Raw genomic sequence first — 20,151 nt, 5'->3', positions numbered from 1 at the left:
AGCGGATCCTTCCCCCGCTCGCTCGCGCCGGAGCCGGCTGAAGCGATGCTAGTACTTAGGCTCGCCTTCATCCTGGGCGGCCCTGCCCGGCTCCACGCTCCCAGGACCCCGGCCCTGGGAACCGCCCTGGACCCCTGTCTTTTGGACACGGGCCCAGGACTGTCTCCAGGGACCCGTCCTGGATCCCTTTTCCTGTCCCCAACCATGGACCCCCCGCGTCCCCTTCTCAAGGATGCTCCACGCCATGCTGCAGCAACCCGGCCGCCTCGCCGGCTCCTCCCACCGGCCTCTGGCTGCATCCCAAGGGCGGCGGCCGCAATCCTGAGGAGGCTCGGTCTGGGAAGCCGGGCGGGGACAGTGGGACGGGGTGACTGGGAAAGGGTCTGTCCGCCGTCCTACAGTGCTTGCCCCACCCGGGGCTCGGCGCCTTCTATTGCCCGAGCCCAGCCTCCTGCGCGGTCCGGAAAGGATAACTCGGGAGGATGCTCGGCGGTGGCAGCACGTATGGGTGGGTGCCTCCCGGGAGAGCAGGCCCAGACCTACCCTTCCTCCAGAGCCCCGCCTCAGCTGTGAGGAGAGCAGGTGTTAGGAGGAAGAACTCATCCCTTCAAACGGGTTTATTGTCCCGGAAAGGGAGCGAGTGGGTCATCTCACACAATAGGGTGAACCACGCGTCCTCGCCAGTGTTGCTCCATCGGGGGTGCTGCTTAGATGTGGGTCCCCACAGGAAGCGGGAGCTGATGAGCAAACTCCTTCCCTCCGCCTCCCCCCCCCAGAAGGCAGGGAGGGCAGCCTCAAGGTTACCCTGCGGTTTGGTTCACAGAGGTGGAAGCCTAGGCAAGCTGGCATCCGACACACCAGCCCAGGAAGGGGCAGGAGTGGGGAGCACTGTGCCTGCAAGGGGCACCTGCCCTGTCTGCCACACTGCCAAGAGTGAGAGTTTTTGGGGGTGGGTTCTTCAGTTTGGACGTCGGGCACCACACCTGACCGTGTGCCCAAGCCATACCCAGCGGCGGCCGCCGTCTCCTTTCTTGGTGGGTGTTGCTGCTGGATAGCTGGATCATAGCTCTGAACCCCGCGTTCTGGCCTGGCAGAGGCCGTTTCGTTTCCAGACTTCAAGGTCAGTGTTGACCTCCCGGAGAGCGTATGTTTAGGGGAGCCCTGCTTCCCTTATCCGCTTTGTGGCTGCTGCTCGCGCACTTGAACTCTCTGGGGACCAAGAGTGCGCATTGCTCGCGTTTGGAGACTCTAGGGGGTCTCTGGGGGCATGCTGATTGTTGGGGGGTCTTGGGCCTCATTGCTGGGAAAGAACCTGTTCGTGTCCCATCTTTACCTTGGCCTGGGAGGCTGGATGGCAGCGCCCTTCACCCTGCTGTGTGGAGGAGGGAATTGAGTAACTCAGAAAAGCCACCCAGCTGGGCAGGAGGTTGAGAGTGGCCTGCTGCTCTACACCGGCGGGGTGGTTGGTGGTGTCGGGGTGGTTGGTGGTGAGACTCGTCTTTTCCACCAGCTTCTCACAGCTGATGGGGTTTTGTGTCGCTTTCCTACGTTCACAGATGTCTTGTGTGTGGCTTTTCTTATTGTACCCCACAGGGCCACCTCTAGCGGTCAGTGTCACAGTGGCATATCCCCCGCCCCCAACCCTCCCTAAGTGGCAGAAGGGGTTTGTGGCCAGGAAGCCTGGCTGAGATGTTCCGGCTGCAAAGCATGCCGGCCAAGGGAGGTGGGGCTGTGAAGTTGACTGTGGCCATGTGGGTTTGGCCCAGAGAAACCCGGGGACCCTGGAGAGTGGACCGAGCAGAGTTGGTGGGGGGCCCCTTAAGGATATGTGAGCCAACACATTGAAAGAGGAGACTCCTGGCCGGGTGCATCCAAGCCATGAATTTAACAAGACTTCACCAGACACCTCCGAGGAGCACTCACCGGGGAGGACACTGAGCAGTGGAAAGTTTAGTCCTGATCTGAGAGAGACGCAGTGTGGTCTAAATGGGTACCCATCATCCTCTGCTTTCAGCTAGCTGCAAAGCTGTTAAGGACTGAAGCTTTAGAGACAGGTGTAGGGGCTGAGGGGATGGGACCTGAGTTGAGAACCCGTGTGAAACCAGACAGGGTCGTGTGTGCCTGGAACTCCAGCGCCTCCACAGGGAGATGCAAAGTGGAAGCCGGGGGGGGGGGGTGCGGTGGGGTGGGGTGGGGTGGGGGCAGCCAGCCGGAAAGATGCTGCGGTAAGCCTGATACTGAAGTGAGACCCTGCCTCAATTCAGGTGACTCGTGGGGACGCCTGCGGTGGTTCTCTGACTCCACGCTCACCCCGTGACACAGGCACACCTGCACACACAGCCCCTGCTGCAAAGACAGAAAGTGTGCACGTGGTGATAGCCTGGTAGGAAGGCTCCGCCCTGGGTAACTGAGGGGCCTGGAAGCCACTGCTTAGCTTTCTGGTGTCCTGCTCTCTTGAGTATTGAATAAGAGTCAGGCCAGGTGTGGTGGCCCACGCCTGCAACCCCAGCACTCAGGAGGCAGAGGCAGGCGGGTCTCTGAGTTCAGGGTCAGCCTGGTCTACAGAGTTCCTGTGTAGCCAGAAATACCTTATCTCAAAAAACTGAAGCAAATGAAAGAGAGAGAGAGAGAGAGAGAGAGAGAGAGAGAGAGAGAGAGAGAGAGAGAGAGAGAGAGAGAATGTGCCCAGACCTGGTAGGAAGGCTAGCATGGGTCCCAAGTCAACGGGCTTTCTTTACATGGAAAGTGGGACAGCTCAGGACGCTGCTGGCCTGGGCTCTACTCGTGAAGGTTGCCTGTGTGGTTTAGATCACTTCCCTGGTCTCACAGCTTAATCTCACTTGACCTTGATTTTCTTATCTGTAAACTGGAGCTGGTACAGTGCCTATATTCAGGTCACTGTGAGGACCAATACCTTTGCCCCACTTCCTGCTAGGAAAAACATGATCTTACAAAGGGATCCATCCCTTTGAGAACCAGGCCTTTGGGTGCTCACTCAGGACACAGCGGGCCACTGTTATCCCCTATCCTTTGATTGGTTGCAAATAGATGGCCAGCTTTCAAGCAATGTGCTGTGGAGGGGGCCTTGGTACGAGATGGCCTAACAGGCCCATAGGCTTGGAACCTTTTGTACATGTTTATTATGTGGGTACATGTTTGCCTGTGTGTGTGGAAGCAAGTTGTCCATATTGGGGATCTTTCTGAATTTCCCTCTATCCTAGTTCTTTCTTACAGTTTATTTATGACATCTATCTTTTAGTGGTTTTTGGGAGTTTGTTTGTTTTTGAAGCAGGGTTTCTCTGTGTAGCCTGTCCTGGAACTCCCTCTGTAGACCAGGCTGGCTTGGCTTCAAATTCAGTGATCTGCCTGTCTATGCCTCCTGAGTGCTGGGATTAAAAATGTGCACCATCACCACCCGGCTCCCCTGCTTTGCATTTATTTATTTATTTATTTATTTTGAGGTGGGGTTTCACTTTGTAGCCCATGCTAGCTCTGCCCTTGGCATTCTGCCCCAGCATCAGGAGTGCTGGGATTTCATGGCTTCGCAATCTGTTTGGGGTTAGGGGTGTGACATCTGTAGGGTCTGTCTCCCTTTGCTTGTCCTGCTCTCAGATACTGATTTGCCAAGCATTTTCCTGGGAGCCGGGATGCTTTGTATGACGAGGACGGTGAATACCCGCAGTGCTGCCTGGATTCTGCAGGACCCCAGCCAAGATTAGCTCAGTGGATGTGAATTTCCCCCCTGTGCAGCCTGGTCTTTGGCTTGAAGGTGGAATTAACGAAAGCATAGAATCTGTCCCGCACCTTCCGTAAAGCACAGTGCTGACTCGGTTCCTGCGAGGATGTGAGGACCCTGATGGAGAGGCACTCTGGATAGCCCAGGGAGCCTGTGATGGCAGATGCCTGAGTCTCCCATGTCCTGTTAGGTGCTCAGGGTAGCCTGGTGTCACTCCAACTTAGCCCTGCAGCTGGCCAGCTCCCTGGTGTCATTCAGGCCAGAGGTGCCTGCTCTTACTTATTTAACTTCTATTCACTTATGCTGATGTTATGGATGCTTTGCCTGCACACATGTCCCTATACCATGTGTGCCCAGTGCCAGAAGAGGGCATCAGCTCCGCTGGGACTGGAGTTACAGACAGTTGTGAGCTCCATGTGGTTGCTGGGAAATAAATCTCAGGGCCTCTGGAAGAGCAGCCAGTGTCCTTAACCAGTGAGCCGCATCTCCAGCCCAGATGTCTTCTCCTGAAGAGGACCTATGTGCCCACGTGAAGGTTTGGTCCTGTTCAAGTGGGTTTTCCTCAGGGCTGACCCTACAGGTGTCTTGCTTGACCCCCCCCTCTTGGTGCTGTTTTTCACTCTTGGAGGCTGCCTGGGAAGGGGGTTAGTATGTGGTCCATCCCACCAACTACCTGTTTCCAAATAGCTGGGGAGGCTGGTCACTATTGTAGATGTCAATGCCAGAAGATAACACTTCAGTAGAGTCAACAGAATAGAGGTGTTAAGTATTTATGCATAGTTCCTTGAAATCTGGGCAGTGTAGCCTTTAATCCCACAGGCATAGCCATTCCCTCAATTGAGGATGAGGCAGGAGGATTGAGTTCAAGGCCAGGCTGGGGTACACAGTAATTTCTAGGTTCATGGAAGCATAGATGGTCTCAACAAACAAACAAACAAACAAACAAACAAAACCCCTCTTAGGCCAGAGAGAGTCTTAGAAAGGAAAGGAAAAAAAATCTCTTGGGACCGGAGAGATAGCTTAGTGGTTAAGAATGCTTGCTGGTCCTCTACAGGTCCTCTGGTTCAATTCTCAGCATCCATGTCCGTCAGCTCACAACCATCTCTAACTCAGGCACTGCCGCTCACGTGTACCCCTCATATACACATAATAAAAAAATCAAAGTAAATTAGAAAAAAACCTTAGTGTGAGGTAATACACACCTGGGTTCCAGTAGGTGGCAGGCAGAGGCAGAGGCCAACTGACCTGTGTGATGGTACCCCCCCTTTTCTTTCAAAGTATGATAATTAATGCTATCAAATGGTAGGTAGAGACCAGCGTGCTTGTCTGCTAAACTTGATGAGCGATCTGAGTGTGATCTTTGGAACACACATGGTGCCAGGCAGATTTCACAGGCTTTGGGATGTAATCTAGGGCATGGGAGCAGTCATTTGATGTTTGATGAGGTTAAGGGATTTTTAGTATATGTTGTAGGTTTATCTACTTATTTATATGTTTATGTATTTAAAAATGGGAAGCCAGGCCTGGTAGTGCTTGGTTCTGCTTTTGGAAGGCAGGGGAATCTCTGTGATTTTGAGGCCAGACTGGCTTACATAGTTGAGTTCCAGGTGAGCTAGGGTGACTTAGTAAAACCCTGTCTGGCTAAAATTAAAAACTCCAATGACAGTTTATGCTGGAGAGGATGCAGAGAAAGGGGAACACTCCTTCCCTGCTGGTGGGAGTGCCAACTCAAAAGTTCAGCCACTTTGGAAATCAGTATGGAGATTCCTCAGGAAAATGGGAATCAGCCTACCACAAGACCCAGCAATTCCACTCTTAGGCATATACCCAAAAGATGCACATTCATACAACAAAGACATCTGTTCCACTATGTTCATAGCAGCATTATTTGTAATAGCCAGAACCTGGAAGCAACCTAGATGCCCCTCAGCTGAATCTTGAAATCTGCAGGTAAATGGATGGCACTAGAAGAAACCATCCTGAGTGAAGTAACCCAGTCACAAAAAGAGAAACATGGTATGTACTTACTCATATATGGATTTTAGACATGAATCAAGGGAGTGCCAGCATACAATCCCACTGCCAGAGAGTCTAGGAAACAGAACCTTCATCCAGTGATTGATGGAACAGAGGCAGACACCCACAGCTAAACACTGAGCTGAACTCCTGGAATCTAGTGACAGAAAGAGAGAACAGAAGAGCAGAGGAGTTAAGACTGGGCTGGTTTAACCCACAGAAACAGTTGACCTGAACAAGGGGGAGCTCTTGGACCCCAGATTGATGGCTGTGTGGAAAGCATGGGACTGACCCAGACCCCCTGAATGTGAATGTCAGTAAGGAGGCCTAGGCAATCTATGGGGTCTTGGGCAGTATTTATCCCTGGCATACAAATAGACTTTGAGTGCCCATCCCACAATGAGGAATGCTCTCAGCCTGAACTCTTGTGGGAGGGCCTAGGCCCTGCCTGGATGAAATGACAGACTCTGGAGATCCACCATGGGGATCGGAGTGGAGATTGGGTTGGGGACTGGGGGGCTTGGGGGGAAGATGGGGGGAGGAGGGGAGGGAGAGAGAGCTGGGGTTGACATGCAAAACAAGCTTGTTTCTAACTTAAATAAAAAAAAAAGGAAGAGGGAAAAAAAGATCACATCCAATCCCCACTCCGAACAAAACAAAACAGTCAGAATGGGAGTGGGGGCATGGTGGTGCACTCCTTTAATCCCAGCACTCAGGAGGCAGAGGCAGGCAGATCTCTGTGAGTTCGAGGTCAGCCTGGTCTACATAGAGTTCCAGGACAGCCAGGGCTACACAGAGAAACCCTGTCAAAAAAAAAAAACCCAAAAATTAAGAATAAAGACAAAACAAATCGAAACTGTGTGAGAGACTTCACTGTGCTGCCCAGGCCGTCCTGAAATTCTGGGCTCAAGTGAGCTCTTCCTCTGCTTCCTAAGCCCCTGGTAAACGGGAGGACAGATGTGCCCCACCTAGCCTGTGGTGGATCTGAGAGGGAGCCTGTTTTAGCGAGGATGCCAGACTGTGTTGTCTGGGATTTGCTGCAAGATAGCCTGGCATTGGAGAGTGCTGGGAGCAGGGAGGAAACCAGAGGTGGCCTGGAGGCAGTTGACGTGACACAGAGTGGGGACAGGGGACTCTTCTAAGCCTTTGGTTTTTTTCCACACTAGAGAGTGGAAAATAGAAAACCCCAGCTCTGGAGCCTCCAGCTTGAGCATGTGAGGACGGAGTCCAGCCCTGTGTTTTTCCCTGTGGTCCCGGCCCCAGGAGCGCTCTGTTGTCCTCCGGAACTTCCTCTGCCTTCCTGCTCGCCAGCACCTCTGCCCTACTTGGCAGCCGAGCCTTGCTGAGGAGCTTTTGGCCCAGGTGGGACCTGTGCTTCAGCTTGGCATAAGGGAGGTGGGGGTCCTAGAGGGAGCTCTGTCCATCCTGCAGATAGGCGGTGCCTTTGCTCCTCCGCCCCCTTTCCTCCCCCAGAGAGGTAAGGCAAGGCTCAGTGACTTCATATCTCCTCACGAGCTGCTTGCCTCACTGGCTCCAGGCACAGACCCTCCAGCCTGCCTCGTCCCTCATTTGCCTCCTTACTAGTGGTGGAAAGAGGAGCCAGCTGGATTCCCTCGAGGAGGCCCCTCCGATCGATCGCTAAGCCGGGCGCTGGCTGGTGGACACAGCAGCTAAGCCTTTCGCCGAGAGGGAGGGTAGACGAGTTTGTCCCACTCCACAGCATGAAGCTGTTTGCCAGGACTCTGCGCCTCTGGGAGGTGAGGAGGCAGGTAGCCTCCTGGAGCCTGGTGACAGGCCAGGGGTGTCTGGGGCTTAGGGAAGGCAGATGCTGGGCTTCCACGAGGGCTGTCAGAACCAGAGCAGATCGCCAAAAGTTTGGACATTGCTTCATCACTACTGGAAGGTAGGACGACTGATGATAATCTATTCCCTCAGGGACTCTGCCCCAGACCTTAGGCTTAGGAGCACTGAGTCTGTGCTGTAAATCCTTAGGAATGGGGGTGGTGAGCTGCCTCTTGTCAGTAGGTAGTTATCCATTGAAACCGGTCTTGCTGCTCTCTGTTTGGGTACCAGTGGAGGCTCCTGGGCTCCAGGCTGTAGGAAGCTGGCCCTTCCTAGTCATGAATTCCTTAGGGTGTGGCTACGTCCTAGGACCAGCAGCTGTGCTGGCCTAGGCACTCTTCCAAGCCACTGCTCCAGGTGGCGGTGGCCGAGAGACGCAGCAGCTTCTGCTAACGCCCTGTTTGGTCCGGGATGAATGGGCTTTTATTTCCCCGAGCTTCGAGGAAACCTTGTTGGCATGTAATTCACATGTGTACATTTTATCCACTAAAGTTCACAACCTGGTGGCTTTAGCACCTTCCCTGAGATGTCACCATCAGTTTTGCAAGCAATGATAGGGGTGTTTGTTCTCCTAGCTCTTCAAACTCTTGGAAGGGAGGGGTGACAGGAATGCCTTGGTGTGCTAATGAGGTGACTGGGGGCTGGCCCAGGAAGACCTGCGGGAAGGACTGGAGCGTTTGAACTTTTGGCTCCACCCATTAACTTGCTACTGGGATACCGGAGGCTCTTGGCTTGAGTTAATCATCATGACCAATGACTTGATCAGTCATGAGATCCCCTTAAAAGCTCTTGATGCCGAGGTCAGCATTTACCTTCCAGCTTCCCATCGGCAGCCGCTACATCAATTTGGCTGGTCCCTGTTGTTTCCTTCATTTAAAAAAAGGAAGCCATTTTTTTTTCTTGCGGGGATAGAGCCTTACTGTGTAATTCAGGGTGTCTCCAGACTGTCTTCTGCACCTGTCTCCCCAGCACCAGGACCCAGCAGAGTGCCCTGTGCCTGCAGTAAGCTCCCCAGTTAGCAGATTGGGGGTTTGTGGGAACACTGACTTAGATGAGTGACTGTGACGAGTGGGACTTGTGTCTTGGGTCTCAAGTGGGGGGGCTGTGGGGGCTGTGGGGTTGGCAGCAGAATGGCAGGGAGTTGTAGGACCTGAGTTGAAGGGGTGGGAATGTCTCCTGATGTTTGTCAACAGAGGTGGTGTGCACGGAAGCAGCTCATTTGGGAGAGAATGGGAATCGCCTGGTAATTCCCAGCCACCCTTTGAAGCGTGCAGGGTGGCTACACAGGACCTGGCTGCATCAGGTCTCGAGCGTGCTGGCTGGAGGACTCAGTGTCCCTGCATCAGGTCTCCAGCGTGCTGGATAGAGGACTCAGTGTCCCTGCAGCTGCCAGCACTTGCTTGATAGTGGGTGTGTGGTTTTGTCCCATCGCAGTCCCGACTGCACTCCTTGATTTCTCAGATGCCCCTTTCTTTCTTTTTCCGGCACAGGGTTCTCTGTGTAACGGCTCTGGCCTGCAGATCACTCTGTTGCTGGCCTCGAAGTCACAGATTGCTGGGATTAAAGCGGTGTGCTACCACACCTAGTGGCAGCGGCGACTTCTTCTTCTTCTTCTTCTTCTTCTTCTTCTTCTTCTTCTTCTTCTTCTTCTTCTTCTTCTTCTTCTCCTCCTCCTCCTCCTCCTCCTCCTCCTCCTCCTCCTCCTCCTCCTCCTCCTCCTCCTTCTCCCTCTCCTCCTCCCCCTTCTTCAAAATTTATTATTTTTTTTAGGGGCTGGAGAGATGGCTCAGCGATTAAGAGCACTGGCTGCTCTTCCAAAGGAGCTGGGTTCAGTTCCCAGCAACCACCTAGCAGCTCACAACTGTCTGTAACTCTAGTCCCAGGGGATAGACACGTTCAGACCAATGCACATGAAATAAAGTTAAATTTATGTATGTTATGTGTACAGATCACGTGTGTAGGTCACATGTGTAGGTGCCCTCAGAGGCCAGAATAGGGTGTTGGGCCTCTTGGAACTGGAGTTACAGGAGGGTGTGATGCCATGTGGGTGCTGGGAACTGAGCTTGGGTCCTCTGGAAGAGCAGCAAGCATTTTGCCACACTCCCTGACTCTTCCCCGCTCTGAGAGGAGACCTCCCTTACAGCCCCACACCAGCACATGTGTGATTTTATGCTGTTTTCAGGGGGTCATCTGTGGTCCTGCCGTGTCACCGACCTGATCCTCTGGTTCCTGTTTTCTCTCTTTCCTCCTGAAGCAGTGTTCATTGTGTGTTCAGACCACACACGGCACAGGCCGCCTCTGCTTTGTGAATGTTGGCTTTAAAAGTACTCCATGCCTGGCTTGCTTCTTTATTTGTGTAATCTTTATTCGTAAGGTTTGTTGCACAGTTCTTGGGGAGATAGAAAAGTTAACGACAAATTCATAGAAAAGTTCTTGTCACTGTAGTCATTCCAGGCACTCGGGATGGGGCACAGCCTCTGTGGTATTGCTGTCAAGATTTTAGATAATGGAGTCACCCATGCCTGAGCCCGTTGCTAGCCAGAGTGAAAAAGCTTGTTGGTAACACTCTGAGTGGGCAGTGGCTTCCGTTTCACTCGGTGTGGGGTCCTTCTGTCTACTCTCTGGCCCTCTGGTGTCCATAGACACCTGGGAGGCAAGGAAGAGGGGTCAGGTAGCCTTCTACCACACAGGTTCTGGGATCTCTCTTCTCAGCAGCCATGGAAGGATGTTCCACAGGACATGACTGGGGCTCACGGGATGCTTGAAAACCTAGGCCAGAATAAAACCCTCAAGGCAGAGCAGAGCCTTGCTTCTGCCTCCTGTCCATAACCTCTGAGGACACTGCCCAGGCTGGTGGGGGGCACTCCGTGGGCCTGGTGTCAGCAGCCGGATGACAAGAGGCTGTGGGAAGGAAGATGTGTTGGGAGCAGCAGCGTTTGGGGAGTACAGGGCGGACCTTCCAACCCCGGGAAAAGGCTTTGGTTACCCTCCCCTGCAGCACGAGACAGGGCACGGGCAGCTGCAATCCCTTGTGAATGCAGGGATGGCTTATTTCACACCCGAATGGGGGTGCTGCGTCTCCTGCTTTTTCTGCTCTTTTCTTTCTTTAAATCTCACTGGCCTCCAGCTTACTGTGTAGCTTGGAGTTCTTTATTCTCCTGCCTCAGCGTCTCGAGAGCTGGGGTTACAGGTGTGCGCCATCCTGCTGGGCTCTTGTACTTTTGACTTGTCTTTCCACTAGTGTGTGTTCTGGTGTACTTAAAAAGGGAAACATTGTTCATTATTGTGACGTTAACTGCTTACTGGTAACACCAGGGCCTTGTGCACACCAGGTACACACTCTCCTGCTGCGCTGCACACGTCCCCCTCCATAGCACACTCGTTGGTCACCCGTGAGGAAGCTGTGTGTAAGCTTTGGAGGAGTCTACTTTTTTTTAAAAAGATTTATTTATTCATTACATATACAGTGTTCTGTCTACATGCCAGAAGAGGACACCAGATTGAATTGTAGATGGTTGTGAGCCACCATGTGGTTGCTGAGAATTGAACTCAGGACTCCTGGAAGAGCAGTCAGTGCTCTTAACCTCTGAGATATCTCTCCAGCCCCCTACTTTTTTTTTTAAAGACTGGACTGTGTTGGCCTTGAACTCAGTATGCAGCCAAGGGTGATCTTGGACTCCAGATCCCCCTGTCTCTACGTCCCAAGTACTGGGATCACTGGTGTGGTCCACCATGGCCACATATTTGCCAGTTGGAAAGATGATGTATTCTAACTGTTAATCCCAGCACTTGGGAGGCAGAGGCAGGTTATGTTTGAAACCAGCCAGGTCTACATAGTGAGTTCCAGGACAGCAAGTGCAACACAGAGAAACCCTGCCTAAACCGAAAAAAGCTGCTTTCTGTTTTGGATACTGATTCCTCATGAGGCACGTGATTGGCAGATAGCTTCCCCTCTTCATACTCTGGCTCTAGATTCTGTTGATAATATTTGAATTTTGTAAGTCTACCTTTTTATTCACAAACCCAGTGTCAGAAAGTGTTCTTACATTTTCTCCCCAGAGTCTTAACATACAGGCCTAAGGTCTATTCTGAATTACTTTTTGTATGTTCTGTAGGTAAGGAACAGTTTTACTCTTTGGCATATTTGCCTATCACTGCTTAAGGCTATTTTTTTCCTCTCCAGTACTTTTGTTGTCTTTGTTGTAGATGGTGTGTGGGTGTATGTGTGTGTGTGTGTGTGCGCGCGCGCGCATGCATGCGCACGCGTGTACGCACGTGTGGGTTGGTGTGTATGTGGGTGTGAATGTGTGTGCGTGCCGTGTTGCCCATGAGGTCAGAGGACAGTCTCAGGGTTGGTTCTCACCTTCCACCTCATTTGAGACGGGTTCCTTATTCCCTACTGTGTAACCAGGCCAGCCAGCCCACAAGCCTCTGGGGATCCTGCTGTCTGCTGGATTGTACATGTGTGGCTTTACATGGGTCTCAGGGTCTGAACTCAGATCCTTGTGCTTCCGTGGCAAACACTTTACCAGTGGAGCCTCCCCAAGCCCGGATTCCAGTCTCCTCCTAAGCTAAGTGTTCCAAGGCCAGACTCAGTTTTTCCTTTTGAATCTTGACTTGGCTATCTTGTCCTCAGCAAATGGTAACTTTGGAACTCATGCTGGTGCTTCCGAGGTGGAGGAACCAGCACAGTGTTGGGAGTCTCTTCTTCAGGGACCATCAGCTCTGCCGTTCACCTCTGACAGGTGAAGATACTTTGGCCCTCGGGGCTTAGCGATGACTTAGGGTGTGGTAGTATTACCATTAGAGCACTGGTCTCGGCTGCTGGACCCCTTTGCTCTTGGCAACAGACCTGTTTGTGGTGTCAGTGTCTCCACAGACCACCTCTCTGTGTGTCTCTCTAGAGAGAGACTGGAGAGGCCTCATTCTTGGGACTGCTCTGGCAAATGCTCCAGCTTGCTGCTTTGCCCATGGCCATCCCTGCCTGTCCACATGGCTGTGGATATAAACATCTGACACCTAGGACGGCTCTCCCTAGGTAGCCCTGCTTTGCCTGGTTTTATAGACCAGCCCGGCTTCGACCACTCTGCCTCTGCTTCCCAGCTACTGGGATCATAGGTATGTACCACTACGCCAGCTGTTCTGGGGCCGCGTGCCAATGTGGTGTCTGTTAGTGCAATGCTACAGTGTTCTCAGTGCTGTCCTTCCTGGATGTCATGGGACCCAGAGGGCTTGGAACACTCTGCTTCTGGCCCAAGTACTAAGTCTCAGTCCGCGTGACATAATTGCACTTCCTGAAATGGGATGAATTCTGGGAGCACACCCAGGGTCAGTATGTCAATCTGAAACCAAAGGCACCTGCCAAAGACACAGGGTTCTGTGAAGGGACAGTGGGGGTGGAACTCTATTTGTTTAAACTTCTTTATTGAGGTATAATTTATATAGTTGCGCCCATTTAACGTATTTGCCTAACTTTGACCTGCATACTAACAGGCCCGCAAAGGCCAGGCCATGCTTACGATAAGGAACAGGCCATCACCCCTGGGAGTTTCTTCCTGTAAAGTTTTATTCCTCCTCTCCTGTGGTGGTTTGAATACGAATAATTCCCATAGGCTCATATGTTTGACTTCCTGGTCATTGGGTAGTGGCACTCCTTGAGAGGGATTGGAAGGTGTGGCCTTGTTGGAGGAAGTGTGTCACTGGGGGTGGGCTTTGGGGGGTTTCAGAAGTCCAAGGCAGGCCCAATGGCTCCTCCCTTTCTTCCTGCTGCCCTTGGTTCCGGAAGTAGAACTCTCTCTCAGCGTCTTCAGCCCTGTGTCTGAGCCTCTGAGATTTTTTTTTTTTTTTTTTTTTTTTTGGTTTTTCGAGACAGGGTTTCTCTGTATTGTCTTGGAGGCTGTCCTGGAACTCGCTCTGTAGACCAGGCTGGTCTCGAACTCACAGAGATCCGCCTGCCTCTGCCTCCCAAGTGCTGGGATTAAAGGCGTGCGCCACCAACGCCCGGCTGCCTCTGAGATTGTTAAGCAAGCTCCAGCTAAATGCTTTCTTTTAGAAAAGTTGCTGTGGTCATGGCATCTCTCCACAGAACAGAAGACTGTCTAAGACACTACCTTCCTGCCTTCCCACCCTCAGGCATCTGCTGGCTGGCTTTCTGTGTTGTGGTTTTCATTTTCCTAGAACTTTATAAAAATGGAGTTTGAGTGATGAGTTTGGTGATGTTTATCTGTAACTTGAGACATAGGTAGCAGCGTCATAAATTAAAAACTAGTCCAGACTACCCAGTGAGAACTGTCTCAAAAAACCAAGGGTATGGGGTTCAGCAGTTAAGAACCCTTAATGCTTTTACAGAGGATCCAGGTTTGGTCCCCAGATTCCACATGGGACACCTGGCAACCACCTGCAGTCCCAGCTCTGGGGATCCAATACCCTCTTTACCTGCACACATGAGGCGCGCACGCGCGCGCGCACACTCGCACGCACGCACACACACCCCTCCCTAGCATGTGCAGGGTCTGAGCTTCATCTGTGTGGTTTTGTGTCTGTCCTCTGTGGCTGGGCAGCACTGCACTGTGGATGCCATCAAGTGACAGACGAGTGCCTTCTTACGGGGTTTTGGTTGTTGTATGGAAAATGGTTGTGAATACTTGACCACAAGCCTCACTGTGCCCACGGGTAATTGCAGGGACAGGCGCTAGGCAGGTGGATGGAGACTGTTGCGTTTCCATCAGCCCTTGAGTAATACACGCTCTCTGGACGGCATCTGCTCCTTATGCAGCCACTCCGGGCCTCCTCAGCTCCCACAGTCTTGCTGGCCCTAAGCGTAGAGCAGATGATAGCATTCAGTTGTCTTTGCAAGGAAGAGAATTAAATGCACGGTGCCTGGTATCTTAGATACCAGGTTCAGCACTGTTTCCCACATTGACTTACTCCTTCTGTAAGCTTCAAGTCTTCTCTCCCTCTCCAAGTCACACTGCTGAGTGTTGTGTGATGTTTTATTTACTCCCAGTTCCCAAATAAATCACACATGGGGGCTTATTCTTAGTTATGGATGCCCGGCCTTAGCTTGGCTTGTTTCTAGGCAGCTTTTCCTTTCTTAAATTAACTTCTACCTTTTCCCTCTGGGCTTTTAACTTTCTTATTTTTACATATCTTACTTTCCGGCCCCTGCCGTCTCCTCCCCTTGTTCTCTCATTCCTTCTCTTCTTCCTTGTTTCTCCTTCTATTTATTCTCTGCCTGCCAACCCTGCCTGTCTTTTCTCCTGCCTCGATATCGGCCATTCAGCTTTTTCTAGACCACCAGGTGTTTTAGTCAAGCAGAGAATCCCAGTGCCACAGAGTTAAACAAATGCAGCATAAACAAAAGTTACACACCGGAAAATAACATGCTGCCGGTTTTGACTTGTTTGCTCAAGTCCCACAGAAGTAGCTAGGGATGAGCCAGCGATGACTGGAGATCCCAACCCAGGCGTCGGTGTTCCCCTTACGGACGGACGGCTGTAAGAAGTGCAGAGAGAGGATTGTTCTGCTTTCCGAGTCTTCAGTTTCCTCCCTGGCTTCCTTAGCCCTTCAAGCAGTAGCTGGAATTTTCTTTCTGGGTTAGCTTCTCGAGTTCTTATGAGTCTGTGGCCTCCTGCCACCTTGGACTCCGCTTTCAGAGTCTGGTAATTAGCTGTAGTGTCCGTATGGTGATCTCTCATCAGCTAACGTTCCTTTTGGAACTCAGATTCGGAACTTAGCCCACTGTCCCCTGGGTGGGAAACAGTATTGGGAAACTGCTCATGCTTGTAAGGGGGCTGGTGACTATGTTAAAGGTAAGTGTGGCTTCCTTGCTGTTTTAAGTGTGTGTGTGTGTGTGTGTGTGTGTGTGTGTGTGTGTATAGGGGGAGTTCTTTCCACTTCTTTCTTGCAAAGACAGGGTCTTTGGAGGCTCAAGGACACAATTTCAGAGGTATCAGCACATTGTTGCCAGGAGCATGGAGCAGAAGAGTTATGCCACCATGGCCAGGGAGCCTGAGGCTCTAAGAGACTATTTTACCTATTTATAATTAGGACATAGAATAATAGGTCCCATGATTAATTTTCCTTTCCCTTTTTGGTTTATTTTATTATTTTGTGTATGAATACTTTGTCTATGTGTATGTCTGTTCACCATGTTCATGACTGGTGCCCATGGAGTTCAGAAGATGGAGTCATATCTCCTGGGACATGACACATGTAGATGCTGGAATCGAACTTGGGTCCTCCAGAAGAGCAACAGGCGCTTCATCACTGAGCCAACTGCAGCCCGTCGTCGTGGTGTTCTAATACACATGCATCGTTGCATTTTTATCTGTCGTCTCCCCGTCCCCTCCACCCTTTTGCTGCTCTCCGCTTCCTTCCCACAAGTAGTTCTTCTGTTTTCACTTTTTGTGTGTGTGTGCATGTGAGCGCATGTACACACACACACACACTTCACACACACAGTTTTTGAGATATTTTTGTGGAGTCTGATTCAAGTTGCTGCCCTGTCCAGCTTCCTCTGGCATAAGGGGTTGGGCTGTAGAGGGAGGAACATGGCCTCTGTCTAGGGAATGTGGGTGTGTCCTGTCCTGAAAGTCAGCCGAGGCCCTCTGTAAGCTGGCTTGTTGTTCTTTTGAGGTTCAGGTGTCTGGCTGGCTCAGTGCCCACTTCTCAGTGACTCTAGACCTCGGTGCTTGGTGAGGTCTCCTACTCTGTGGGAGGAATGCCTTTCCGCGCTGTTGAAAGTTGCAGAAGGTGGAGGTCTGTATTCCCTGGAAAAACACCGTCTTAGTTAGAGCTGTCATCACTGTGAAGGGACACTGTGACCAGGGCAACTCTCCAAAGAAGACATTTCATTGAGGTGGGGGCTTGCCATTGGAGAGGTTCAGTCCATTGTCATCGTTGCGGGAACATGGCTGCGTTCAGCAGACATGCAGCTGGCTACATCTTGACCAGAAGGCAGCAGGAAGTCCATTGACTGCCACGTTGAAGGAAACTTGAGCAAAAGAGACCTCAAAGCCTGTCCCCACAGTGACTCACTTCTTCCAACAAGGCTGTGTCTCACTCCCTTTGGGGGCTGTTTTCTTTCAGACCACCACAAACACCAAACACAAAGTGAGGTGTGGGCCTGCTTCTAGGGCCCAGCTGGTTCTCCTTTGCCTGTTAGTGTAGGGTCAGCAACACCAGCTGGGTGGGTCTGTCTGTCTGGTCCCCCCTCCCCATTGCTCATGAAAAGGCCTCTCCATGTAGCCCTGGCTGCCTTGGAACTTGTTATGTAGATCAGGCTGACCTTGAACTTACAGAGATTTGCCTGCCTCTGCCTCCTCTGCTGGAATAAAAGTCATATGCTACCATGCCTGTGTGCTTCTGCTAAGTCTTGGGAGTGCCTTTCTGGGAGTTACCTCAGAGCATTGCTCACACAGCCAGTCTAGAATGGGGAGGCCTGCCTATGTCCATGTGGCTTCCCATATCTGTTTTGTTGTTTATGACTTCTTTGAGGTAAAACTTGCAAACCTTAAAGTTTACCCTTTAGGCTATACATGTTGTCCCTAGATGTCAACCCAAATATTGTGCAACCTGCATTCCCTGGCTCTTTGATCGCCTGCAGGAATGTACCTGTGCTCCATAAGCTGCCCCCATTCCCTGCCCAGGCCCTGGCAGCCAGCAGTCTGCTGTCTGGCTTCTTTGACTCTGTTGTTCTTTATGGGATTGTGATACAGCCAGGGCCTTATGGATGAGGATGAGGGCTCAGTACTGACTTATGCAGCCCTTTGCCTCTCTGAGAAGCTTCCACAGGGTAGCCATTAGCCTCAGACTCACAGTCTTCCTGCCTCAACTTCCTGATAGTACAGGCTGGACCACCACGCCCAGCTGCAGTCTCTTCAGTCCTTTTCAGAAGCTTGTTTACTAATTTTGGTGTGTGTGAGTGTGTGGTGCATGCATGTGTGTGTGCCCGTGCGTATATGTGGAGCCCAGAGTGCCTGTTAGGTGTTTCCCCTCATTCTCCCCTGGTTTGCTGTTTTATTGGACAGGGTCTTCCACTGACCCAGAAGGAACGTCCTGATTTGGCCAGACTGGCTTGCTCTGCAAATGCCTGGGGGTCTCCACCTGCACCTCCCAGCTCTGGGATTACAGCAACCCTGAGCCTGGCTTTTTATGTGATGCTGGGGGAGCTGACTCAGGTCCTCCAAGACGTCTCCCATCTCCCGCCTATCCTCTTCATGGTCAATGATGCTGCATTTGTGGACTCAGCGGGAGTGACGCACATGAGGCTGTTTTCACCTTTTGGTGCATGAGTAGTGCCGCTCTGAGTGTCCCAGACATGTGGTTTTGTCACCTAGGTGACTTCTGATTCACATAGTGGTGGAGGCATCAGTTCTGACTGCTTATTTTTGGAATTATTCACTCTTGTGGCTGAACCCTGGGCCTAGTCATCCTCTGTCATGGTTACTGTGGCGGCCTCATGGGTGTCTCACCTCTTGGGGTAAGTAGTGTGCCTGATGTATGTAGCTGGGGCTGGGGCCAGACATGGAGGGAACTGGGGTTGCTTAGGGAGGGAACAATGCCTACCGGGCAGGAGGGGCAAGTCCAAAGGCTACAGCTTGGGTGCGGCTTCTGGAGGGAGCAGAGGCGAAGAGCATGATTGTACTGCAGCGAGCCTTGTCTCTCCAAGTCTGCAGAAAGGGCGTCACTGAGGCGTGCCTCAGGGGGAAGGTCAAACTGTGAGTTAGGAACTGGGAGGAACTGGGGGTTCCCCAAGGGGCAGAAGTATGTTGGGACCTGCCTTATCCTGGGTGGCCAGGGCTGTGGTGGCAGCCCTGGGTCCTTGGGGTCCTTTCCTCTGACTTGAAGGTAAGACATGGACTGGAAGCAGTGAGGCTCTAGGGTCTGGGGTGTCTGCTGATTGTGGGCGTGGTTCCTGGCCACACATCCTTTGGAGGCAGTGCCTGTCCCTCTAGGCCCAGGAGAGGGGAGTGGGAGTGTGGCAGTGCCCATCCTTGCATGCTGGCCAGGTGCCACAAGAGTTTGACTGACCCAAGGGAACCCCATCTTGACTAGTGTACAAGGCATGGGGCTAGGTGGGGGAGACTTGCTTGGCCCTGTCTTGGGGTGTGACTCACTCAGATCTGACAGGTTCGTGGCACTTTGTCTGGGTAGGCTGCAGTCAGGTCTGGGGCATTACAGACCTGACCATGGTGCTCTCTGCAAACAAGGACATTTCTCCTCAGGATAAAGTGCCCCTGGGCAATCAAAGACCAGGGTTCTGAATCCCAGGGAGGGTCCCTGGCTGGCCGTGTGGGGGTGGGGAAGGCACCGAGGGCTCTGTAGAGCTGGTCCCTAGCAGACAGCTCTAAGGGCTGCGTCCCCTCTGGGGAGATGTTTGGTGTAATTGGGGGATTTGTTTAGAACCTCTGTCCCCAGGTTCAGGGAGGCCAGGGCTATGTACCCTCTCCCTGGGGCCTAGTTCTTGTGGTAATCATGGGAATAGTTACTGCCCTCCTTCGGGGAGGCTGGCTCACAGTGGCACCTGTGATAATTTACCTTGGCTGCTTTTATCAGAGAGCTACCAAATTAGGAAGCCCTCCAGTGCTGGGTCTGTCAGGACTGGAATCTGGAAGCAGTCCTTTGATGGGGGGCTGTCTGCTTTTCCTGCTGGGCTCCCTGGCCCCGGTCCCTGTGAAAACAGAGCCAAGTCAAGATGTTCATTCTTGACTGAGTAGCTTGCAGGTGGGTGTGTCCGTCGTTCTCGGCACGGCCTTGCTTGCTTGGGCCTGTTGACCGTGAAGCTGGAGTTTCCATTTCTGTTCTGGTGCAGCTCTGTGGGAAAGCAGCGTTGCTGAGGGTGGTTTGGGAAGTCATGAGTTCTGGTCCCCTCCCCAGGGACCAGCCATCGCATTTGTCCCTGGCCACTGTGGCTTTTGACTTCTCCACCCAGTGGAGGGAAGGCGGGAGTACTAGCCGTGTGTGTGTGTGTGTGTGTGTGTGTGTGTGTGTGTGTGTGTGTGTGTGTGTGTGCGCGCGCGCGCGCACATCTGTCCCCTTCCGGCTGCCCTCAGGCTCTGGTGCTAGAGACATAGTTTAGCTTCCCTGGGATGCGGGCTTTGATCGGGCAGGCTGCTCTCCCATCGCCTTTCAGGTCCAGGTGACTGCGGCTCATCTTGTCTGAGTAAGCCGGGGAAGGGCAGAGCCTCCATGTCACCCTGAATACTGCTCAGTGGTGACATCCCTGCTGCCCAGCAGTTTCCATGACAACTGGCTTTGGTTGCTACAGCCTCTTCCTGTTTAGATTAGGCAGTTCAGGAAGCCAGCTGGTGGTTCCTGGAGCCTGGTCTGGTCAGTGGTTTGTTGAGATGATGCTGGGCCAGGCAGGGCCTTGACCAGCTGGGAACTGAGTGATTCCGGCTCCTGTTATCCTTGCCTCCTCCTCCGCCTCCTCTTACTTTCTTCTTCTTGTTTTGGTTTTTGAAGCAGTTTGTTTTGTTTTGTTTTGGTGTAACCTTCCTGGAACTCTCTGTAGACCAGGCTGGCCCCCAACTCACAGAGATCCGCCTGCCTCT

The 20,151-nt window shown here is 52.3% G+C and overlaps 1 protein-coding gene across 4 annotated transcripts in view; it reads left to right on the top strand.

Annotated features, from left to right (window-relative positions):
- Window positions 1-20,151, top strand: part of Acot7 (acyl-CoA thioesterase 7) — an 86,650-nt gene that overhangs the window by 363 nt on the left and 66,136 nt on the right. The window contains exon 1 of one of the 4 annotated variants that reach the window (XM_040734900.1): window positions 400-508. The exons of 1 other annotated variant lie outside the window; for it this stretch is intronic. In XM_040734900.1, coding sequence (XP_040590834.1) covers window positions 483-508 — 26 coding nt within the window. In that variant the 5' untranslated portion in view covers window positions 400-482. Of the gene's footprint in view, window positions 1-399; window positions 509-981; window positions 1,121-7,458; window positions 7,656-20,151 lie in introns of those variants that run through there. 2 more of the 4 variants (XM_040734901.1, XM_040734898.1) reach the window with 2 other exon arrangements.

This window comes from Mesocricetus auratus, unplaced genomic scaffold, assembly GCF_017639785.1.
Source record: "Mesocricetus auratus isolate SY011 unplaced genomic scaffold, BCM_Maur_2.0 Super-Scaffold_100042, whole genome shotgun sequence".
Lineage (NCBI taxonomy): Eukaryota > Metazoa > Chordata > Mammalia > Rodentia > Cricetidae > Mesocricetus > Mesocricetus auratus.
This window is presented reverse-complemented; position numbering and strand designations above follow the sequence as displayed.